At 38.0% G+C, this 10,073-nt stretch overlaps 1 protein-coding gene across 1 annotated transcript; it reads left to right on the top strand.

Annotated features, from left to right (window-relative positions):
* Nucleotides 1-224: 224 nt before the first annotated feature.
* LOC111805434 (GATA transcription factor 24) lies at nt 225-9,515 on the top strand. The gene is made up of 11 exons (XM_023690535.2): nt 225-645; nt 2,581-2,667; nt 2,745-2,878; nt 5,048-5,155; nt 5,269-5,383; nt 6,112-6,171; nt 6,760-6,825; nt 6,911-6,982; nt 7,558-7,638; nt 8,922-8,990; nt 9,078-9,515. The coding sequence occupies exons 1-10, from the start codon at nt 376-378 to the stop codon at nt 8,985-8,987; spliced, it is 1,059 nt and encodes a 352-aa protein (XP_023546303.2). The 5' UTR covers nt 225-375; the 3' UTR covers nt 8,988-8,990; nt 9,078-9,515.
* Nucleotides 9,516-10,073: the final 558 nt, after the last annotated feature.

Below are 10,073 nucleotides of genomic sequence, written 5' to 3'. Positions count from 1 at the left end.
CATGAATCCATTGGCCTTGACACCCGTTGACCAACGGTAGCCGTCAAATCATGTGGGTCCCACTGTCGCCGTCATTATTTTCGTTAATTTAGGGAAAAAAAGAAAGAACAAGAAAGACGGAAATTTGAAAATTACCCGTTTGAGTCTCTCCAAGGAAGCACGAGGGCACATCTAGCAAATCCATTAACCATTTCTGGTAGATTTTTTATTTATTTTTTATTTTTTAATTACTTTTTTCTATCTTCTTGGTTTCTGAAGCTTTATTCGAGCTCGAATTTTCGATTGAGCCTGGGTTTTCGGAATTTCGTGGAACCCATGAAGCTGATTGTTGGTTAGGGCTTCCTTTCTGGTGCAATTAGGGCTTTTGACAAACTGATGGCGGCTGCAAATCCTCAGCCTTTGCAAGCGCGTCCCTTCCAGGAACATGTCCAAGTTCCTACAATGATGGGGAATGACGATGGTGAATATGAAGATGATGGTGGCGGCGGCGGCGGCGGAGATGTTATGGATGATGTCGAAGGGGCTCATATGACTTCGGTGAGCGTAGTGAAGCATGGTGGGTTGGTCATGGCGTCTAGAACTAGTGAGCTTACGCTTTCTTTCGAGGGCGAGGTTTATGTGTTCCCTGCAGTTACTCCCGAAAAGGTACCTCTTCGCCTGTTGTCTGGCAGTTTTGTTATGAGTATATGTTCTTGTTCTCGTAGTTATGCTTAATTTGAACAAGCTGGAGTTGCTGAGACTTTCATGAACCTGAACCAGTGTCTTTATGCTACTCTGAGTGCCTGAGAAACGGAGAGACAGACTTTGGGAAGACATCCTTGATTACTTTTGTTCAAACTGTTAGATTATTCGTATTTTTTCAATGAGTATATAGTACATTCATGTGCAGATCTCATAATTTAGTTTCTGTCTCTTTTTTTCCTGTTTTTTTCTATCATTGAGTTGTAGTATGAAATTCTGTTGTCAGACGCTTTATTCACAGAGCTTTATGCTGTGGCATTTGGATATGTTTCATAATCATTCCCAATTTCTTGGGGGCAACCTCTCGTGTTTCATTGGACTATTCAATGGAAGGGAAACATGCACATCTGGTGACCACCCACATAATTGTGGGCTGCCTTAACGATCACATGGTCAACACCTATTACACCCGGGAATGGGATGACTACCATACCATTGTCAATTAGTCAACCATGTCTATTTCCTCTCATTGAAATTTGGGATGATTGATTTTGTTCTCTTGTCTTACTTGAGTATGTTTGATGTGAAGTCCCACGTCGGTTGGGGAGGAGAATAAAATATTATTTATAAGGTTGTGGAGACCTCTCCCTAGCAGACGCGTTTTAAAAACTTTGAGGAGAAGCTCGAAAGGGAAAGCCCAAAGAGGACAATATCTGCTAGCGGGTGGGCTTGGGTCGTTACACATGGTATCAGAGTTAGATTATGATGCCTCACATTGGTTGGGGAGGAGAACAAATCACCATTTATAAGGGCATGGAAACCTTCCCCTAGCAGACGCGTTTTAAAGCCTTAAGGGGAAGCCCGAAAGGGAAAGCCCGAAAGGGAAAGCCCAAAGAGGACAATATCTGCTAGCGGTGGATCTGGGCCGTTACAAATGTTATCAGAGCCAGACACCAGATGATGTGCCAGCCTCCTCGCTGTTCTCCGAAGGGGGTAGACATGAGGCGGTGTGCCAGTAAGGACGCTGGGCCCCAAAGGGGGTGGATTTGGGGGCGGTCCCACATCGATTGGAGGAAGGAAAGAGTGCCAGCGAGGATGCTGGGCCCCGAAGGGGGGTGGATTGTGATGTCCCACATTGGTTGGGGAGGAGAACAAATCACCATTTATAAGGGTGTAGAAACCTTCCCCTAGCAGACGCGTTTTAAAGCCTTGAGGGGAAGCCCGAAAGGGAAAGCCCAAAGAGGACAATATCTATTAGCAGTGAATCTGGGGCGTTACATAGATATCGGACGATGTGCCAGCGAGGAGGTTGAGCCTCGAAGGGGGTGGACGCGAGGCGGTGTGCCAGCAAAGACGCTGGACCCGAAGGGGGATGGATTGTGAAGTCCCACATCGGTTGGGGAGGAGAACAAAACATTCTTTATAAGGGTGTGGAAACCTCTCCCTAGCATACACGTTTTAAAAATGGCTACCTTTACCAATTTGATTTAGATAAGGAAATGACTACCTTTTTTTTGCACCAGACGTGACACCTATGATACACATGAGAGTTCTGAATCTTTATAGTTATCTCAATTTTCGTTTTAGATTTGATATCATTGACAGGGCCGACAGGTTGGCCCTGTCTAAACAATGAGATGAAGTAAGAACTAGACACAGTTAGCTAGAAATAGGTTCTGTGAGAAACAGGAAAGAAATAATGGTAATGAAGGCAGAAACTTTCTGCTGTTCCATTGTTTGAGCATGTGGTACATGGTGGTGAATTGACATCTTCTTGTTCACTAGGTTTTTTTTCTTAAGTTTACATATTATGGCTGCATCTTCTTGTTCATTAATCTTGAAATCCATTATAGTTTGGAGTCTGTTTTCTTTGGAAGAATTACCTGGTTTTGATGACAGGTACAAGCTGTTCTCTTACTTCTTGGAGGATGTGATGTACCAACCGGTGTGCCTACAATGGATGTACCATACGATGATAATAACAGGGTAATGCAAATCATGGAAATTTAGACTCCATATTATGTGGTTATGTTCATATATTAGATCGTTCCTGCCATCTTCAGGGTATGGTTGACACCCCAAAGCGCTCCAACTTATCACGGAGAATTGCCTCCCTGGTTCGGTTTCGTGAAAAGCGGAAAGAGAGATGTTTTGACAAGAAAATTAGGTACACCGTACGGAAAGAGGTTGCACAGAGGTATGATGACTTAGCCTATAGCTTATCGACGTTATATTTTTATCCTGGATTTTGTTCTGCTTCTCTTAGAATTTTCTCTCATCGAACAAAACTTGATAATCATGAAGTAATTTTCCTATAGTACACGTTTAGGCCAAACTTGATAATTTATGAATTATGGACGTTTAATTCTAATGTTCATTTTTGTTGGATTTCCTTGTATTTTTATAATACTAAATGTGTATAATGTATATATTTGCTATTTATTTCTGTAATATATATATTTTTGTTGGATCTATATTTTTGTTCTCTTTCCAAAATGGTATCTTCGCGTTCGTCATCACCGTCGGAACCCTACCCGTCATCCTAAAACAACTCTATTGTCGACGATATCTTCACATCCAGAGTTCCTGTTCGTCCGTTGATCACATGACTAGTTCATCTTTTGTAGTATCCATTCTCCTTTCTATTCATGAACAATGCTTTGGTATTGTAGGTTAGAACATCCCAGTTTTCTCTATCTTGAACATTTGCTTCCAAATTTGTTAAAAAAATATTGATGGCACTTTGTTTCATTGGGAAAGTTGCATTTTTGCAAAAAAAAAACCCATCAATCCACATACTTACCAAAGCCTTACATAGCCTCAAACCATTTTACTTAATCCATAGTGATGTTTGGGTCCTTTTAAAATTTTGACTCCTAGTGGTAAAAAGTTGATTGTGACTTTATTGACGGTCACACATGTCTATCTTGGGTCTACTTAATGACAGTTACATATGAGGTGAAATCTTTTCAATATTTTTATGATACGGTTGAAACTCAATTTCAGACCAAAAGCAACATTTTACACTTAGACAATGTAAATTAGTATTTCAATGCATATTTGAGTGATTTTATAAAAGATAAAGGTACCTATTTAATAAATAGGATGCCTAGGAATTCTTGAATTTTGTAGTCCATCTTGAATGTCTTAAACCTATTTTTCCAACTTGTTGTATATATTCTGATTTACCTATAAGTTTTTTTTTGTTGTATTGTGTCATGATTGTACATTTTCAACCGTGCGGCGTCCTGTCTTAATATGCTCACGACAAGCTTTAAGGGAAATCCAAGCCCCATATATATTTTTTGCCCGTCTTTGTGGCTTTGTTGAACCTTATACGAAGTTTGTCTTCATCCAACCAAACATAACTTGTGCAGAATTCAAGTTTGTTCGGTCACACACGTCGCCTGTGTGTGCACGTCTTGTCTTGACATGCTCACGACAAGCCTTAAGAGGAATCCAAGCCCCATATACATTTTTTGCCCGTCTTTGTGGCTTCGTTGAACTTTAGACAAGGTTTGTCTTCACCCAACCAAACATAACTTGTGCGGAATCCAAGCTTGTTCGGTCACACACGTTGCCTGTGTATGCATGTTCAATCTTCTGCGACTCAACTGACTTGCCTTTACACTAGGTCAGGTCAATTGGCTCGACCTTGTCCCTACTTGGGGCCAAGATCTCTCTAACGCAATGTTGCATGAAACATGACCGTTTTAAAGTTATACTATATACTGATGCAGATTGGGCTGGAAGTACTATTGATAGAAGATCTGCCTCTAGGTAGTCGGAGGAAATTTAGTTAATGGCATGGTAGAAAATAAAATGTAGTAGTGAGTAGTGTTGAAGTCGAATTTAGAGTTTTTACCCATGAAATTAGGTATATGGGTTAGCAGGATAATTGAAGAATTTGAAAGTGTCCCAAAGACACCTGGACAAGTCTATTTTAATAACAAGGGCATTGCTTTAACTGATAATTTGGCTCAATTTGATAGGATAAAACATATTGAAGTTGACATGCATTTCAAAAAGAAGAAGATTGATGCAGATGTAATATGTATATCTTATCTTCCAACGAAAAAACAAACAACTGGTATGCTAACTAAAGATCTTTCAAAAGGACAGTTTGATAAACTTCTCAACAAGCTGGCTATGGAAGTCCTCTACAGACCAACTTGAAGGGGAATGTTGGATTTCCTTTGTATCTTTGTAATATTAGATGTGTATTAGGTATGTATTTGCCATTTATATTTGTATGATTCTTTTCTCATTGGTATTTAAGAAGTCCTTGTATTTGTTTCATGATATAGAAGAAATACAATGTTTTTTTCTCTTTTCAAAATTCAACTATTTTTCATTGTTGTTCTAGGATGCACCGTAAGAATGGCCAGTTTGCATCCTTAAAAGAAGGTTCACGTGCTTCAAGTTGGGAGTCAGCACATAGTTGCCTCCAAGATGGTAGTCGTTCTGAAACTGTGTGAGTTCATGGTTCTAATCTGTCCCTTTTCAACAATATATTGTTTGGATATCTTTTATTAATGCTGTTATTATACCTCTATCAATATCTTTTCTTTTTCTAAAATATTTCAGTTTGCGAAAATGTCAACATTGTGGTGTTAGCGAGAACAATACACCTGCAATGCGTCGTGGGCCTGCTGGACCTAGGACTTTATGCAATGCATGTGGTCTGATGTGGGCAAACAAGGTTTGTATGCTAAGAAATAGTGTTATAAATTTCTAACTTAGGATGCCCTCATACATCTTGAATACCTTTTCCTTTCCTTTCCTTTTACTGTTATATAGAATGAGATGTGGAGAAAACTGTGCGCCAAGGAAGTTACAAATGTCTTTCAATTAGTGCATTAGAGATGTTGCTGTAATTACCAAAAGGTTTATAGTGTTTACACTGGGAATCGAAATAAAATAGATTCTTAAAATCAAACTCTTGGTTCTTTGGCCGGTGGGGGCACTAAGAACTTCAACGAGCCAGGTTTCGAAAATTGGTTTGTGCAATGTGTATTTAAGTTAAAATAAATTCTTCAAAAGAATTCAAAAGTTAGATTGCCAGGCACAAGGACGAAGGAAAAAAATGATTGGTTCTGTGTTCCTCCATAAGACTTGCCAAAGTTGCACCGGTTTGGGGATGGACATATATCTCGAGTGTTAATGCTTCCCGAAAAGAGTTCCTTCAAGAACCCTTAACCTATCCAGTTATCTTCCTTTCCAACCAACCTGACAGAGATGAAAATCAATGATAATATATCACTCTTTTGTGAGATCTAGGAAAAAATTTATCGGTAAAAGAGCTGCTTTCAGATGCCCATATTCATTAATACATTATTTCTTCATGCAGTATTTGTTGGTATTTCTCTTCTGCAACATTTTCTTTAGCATTATTCTTTTTTTTTTTTACCGGCATTATTCGTTTTACAGGGCACGTTGAGAGATCTCAGCAAGGGAGGGAGAAATGTATCTCTGGATCATATGGAACCTGTATGTCATATAAAAGACAGCATTGTTTTTTTTTTTTTTTTCATTTTGAAAATGTCTTGTCTCGTAGCCTAAGGTTTACTGTACTTGAATTGGGAGATAACAAAAAGTTCTCAAATCTATCATATTAGGGAAAAAATAAAGAAAGGAAAAGGCAAAAGGTAAATGGGAATCCCTTTGGTGGACACTTGGGAGACTTGATTTCCTTCAAACATTTGCCATATTCCAACTGAAGTAAAGAGTCATTTGTGCAAGAGGGAAAACTTACACAATCAATTAAAAATACTTGGAAGATATCCCATTCCCACGAACTAAGAAAACTGTGAATGAATTTTTGCACTTCCACGCATAATGGATGATAGATTCCTTGGTGCATAATGTTATGTGTTTAACTTTCTGTCGCCAGCTTTTCTTTTTGTATGATCTTTTATGCTATTTTTTCTTATGTCTTTTTGTTTGCATGATTAGTTCTTCTTTCCGAAAAATTATAGTATGTATACATGGTTGATTCATGGAAAGCTCGTATGCTGTTATTCCATGTTCATGTATTTGAAATACATGGTTTTTCCAATGACTTCAATGGCTTTGCAGGAAACCCCAATGGATGTCAAACCCACAATCATGGAGGGAGAATTATCGGGCATCCAGGATGAACATGTACTATCTTTTTTCCCCCATTCAAATACATTCCTTTTGGCTAGCTTGTCTTGTCTGCAAGCCAATGCATACAATATATATGCAGGGAACTCCTGAGGATCCTGGTAAAACTATGACCGAAGGCTCCAGTAATCCTTCCCTTGACCCGGTTGAGGAAGTATGCTCATATCTTAGTGGATTTTATGCCTCCTATTCTTATATGACTTCAATTTACCTGCATTTGAAAGTCTCTGTTGGATCTTTACGTACCCCTGCTTTTACCTTGGAGTAGGTGCTTCACCTTTTCACTAAGATATCCTAAATTATCTAACCCCATTATGGAAATCAGCACTTCCACCCAGTTAGTCTGTGTTGACAAATTGGTTCATGGAAGATTGGTGCTCTTATATCTGTTTACTGTACAGATAAAGGTGCTTGGCAGATGTATTCCTCCACTTGAAAAGATTTGTCCTATATTTGAAGCTTGTCTTAGTCACCCTATTGCATAATTTCATTAGCTAGTTTGCTCTTGAATTGAACGCTGGATCAACAAATCGAGGATGCTTGATTTATGAGAATCTTGTTAACCTGCACAGATGCTATATTGCATCACTCTGTCTATTTTCTATTTTTGTGGTGTTTTTGAAGACTTCAGTGTTGAAAACTAAATAAATCCTTGACCACTTTGCTTCAAAATACTTGACAATAAAAAGTGTGCAATTCCAAAGTAACTTGATGTTTCTTGTGGCGCAGGATATAAATGAAACCACTGTAGAGCTTACAAATTCGTTGCCCATGCAAATTGCCAATCATTCAACAAATGGCGATGAGCAGGTATTGCTTATTTTTATTTTAAAAAATAAATATAATGAATTATCTTTCGTTTGAATGACTTCTTTGGCAAGGGCAAAGCTACTTCAGCTTTTCGTTGGGCTATGATTTGGAGAAGTAAATATTTAATCTTATAAAAAAGATTTCACAGTATATTAACTTCAAATACTTGCTCGAATCCAAGTCAAGCACTTTGGATATCTCATCCAGATTGTTTCATATCTGAATTGGAAATCTTTTGACATTGTGCATGTTTTCAGTATATCACTTTAAACTGTTGATCATACGTATGGATTATGTCGAAATAGTAGCTGAATATGTACCTACGATCACCCTTGAAAGGAAACACAAATCCTTTTCCTGGAAGACTACTATTGAAAAAAATAGAAAGAAGGCTGTCAACATGGTCATCATGTTATACTTCAAAACGCGAAAGACTCACCCTAATACAAGCCACATTATCCACCCTCCCAATATACTACATGTCTCTATTCGAAATGCCACAAAAAATGGCTTCGGATGTAGACAGATTATTCAGGAACTATTTGTGGAAAGATGACCCATATCTTGTTCGATGGACAAAAAAGGGAGGCCTCGGTCCTTTCTCGATAAAGAAGAACAAATCGGAGTGAAATGATAGAATGCAGAAATTAGTCCGAATCGGAGGTTTAGACATTCACAATCTCTGTTTAACCAAACCCAATCACACCAGTAGATGGCCTATGTATAAATTATTCTTCCGTTTCATGCGTTTACTATTTTCTTCTCCCTTGTGTTGCTTCAGGCAGTTAGAAGTTAAACTAAATGTAAGGTCCACTCTGATACAAAGTAATACTTGTCCTAATAGTCTGTAATTCATCCTCTTAAAATTTCATTGGACATTGTCGCTTGAGGCCTTTGACTACGAACCTTGTCTTCTGCTGACCTCTAAAATTAGATGCTAGAAATTCTTGCAAGCCTTATATTAGTTGAAATGAAACTTAGTTAAAAGTTGTTGTTTCAAGTATAGACTAAGCTGTTATCATTATTTTTTGCTTGTATAAACCATCTGATGGCGGCTGCTGGCTGAGCTAGTTGCATCCTAAACTTTTTTAGATTAGGTGCTGATAGATATAGACGGACCGTAATTGCATTAGCAAGTGGCTTTATAGATTTGCTGCAATTAATACTTTTTGCTAATACTTCCTTCACTTTTGAACTAGTTAATTCACAAAGCGGTATTGATTTGCTGCATTTAATATTTTTTGGGTTGATATTCATTTGCTTATACTAGTTTTTATCTTCAGGAACCTCTTATTGAACTTGCTAATCCTTCGGATACCGATATAGACATCCCCACTAACTTTGATTAGAAGGTAATTGTTTGCTTAAGGCAATAGGTCTAGGAGATTTCAAATAATACTTCGGCTGTTAATAATTTCTTGTGGCCGTATAATTCCTAGATGTCAAAAGTTACTATCAACCATGGAGTGGCAGATAGGACTTGTGTAATTACAAAAATTTCCATGACATAAGGTTCAAGTGTGCAGTGGTCAATCTTTTGGCTGGGACGTTGCACGCTGCTTTCAGCTTAAGTTAGGTCGTCTAACAGTGTTGATATTGCTGCCAGAAACTATGTGTGTTCACTGTACGAGTCGAGTTGTTAGGGGATACGCTTGAGTTCTTCAATCGGTGTATGATCCAAGTGATTCGTTTGGTAAGGTTACTACTCGATTCAATTTTATTTGAAGGTCTGCTTCCATAATTTATCGTCATAATGATGAAGGGATCAAATGCTTGTGGTGTTTGTATCATAAGATGGGCTTTTCTTTTTTGCTTCTAATTGACAATTTGATATACAATGACTTGAGCAATTGCTAATAGAATAAACTTGCACATTACGAGCCCTGTAATTCCAGTGATGGCCCCCCTTCCCTCCCCCTTCATCTGGGACCTATTTAGTGTAGAATATGATGGATGCCACTTACAATATTGGAAGCTTTGTACTGTTCTGTTTGGCATGTATAGAAATCATTTGAAAGGAAAATTTACGAATTATCTTGTCATAATCCTTTGTTTTTTTTCCTCCCATCATCATCATGGGCGTGGGTGCTACTTGCAAATTATACCGGGGTGATGATTATTGAACCATTTCTCATGGTTGAATGACACTATTTTAAATAGCATTTATGTATCAATGAAATGTGCTTCAATATCAAGGAAATGCGTGGTTTATATATGATTGGAATGTTTTGCAATGGATTCTTATTTATGCAGGAGGGGTTTGAATATTTTTCTTATGATTTTTGAGTGTTTAGTTGGTTGAATTTTGTCAATTGTTTTGGTTGGATGTAAACTATTGCTAAATTTTGTTGAGGAAATATTGGTTGCAAACCTTGTTCAAATTCATGGGTTAAATTGATAAAATTGAAAATTCAAGTTCGAAATTCACTCACAGT

This window comes from Cucurbita pepo, chromosome 11, assembly GCF_057944985.1.
Source record: "Cucurbita pepo subsp. pepo isolate OVF chromosome 11, ASM5794498v1, whole genome shotgun sequence".
NCBI lineage: Eukaryota > Viridiplantae > Streptophyta > Magnoliopsida > Cucurbitales > Cucurbitaceae > Cucurbita > Cucurbita pepo.
This window is presented reverse-complemented; position numbering and strand designations above follow the sequence as displayed.

What these genes read in the sequence shown, in the direction of transcription:
- LOC111805434 (XM_023690535.2), top strand. Translation starts at nt 376, where the DNA reads ATGGCGGCTGCAAATCCTCAGCCTTTGCAAGCGCGTCCCTTCCAGGAA. An exon ending in GTCTGATGTGGGCAAACAAG is followed by an intron (nt 5,384 to 6,111) that starts GTTTGTATGCTA and finishes TTCGTTTTACAG; the next exon opens with GGCACGTTGAGAGATCTCAG. An exon ending in CAACAAATGGCGATGAGCAG is followed by an intron (nt 7,639 to 8,921) that starts GTATTGCTTATT and finishes TTTTATCTTCAG; the next exon opens with GAACCTCTTATTGAACTTGC.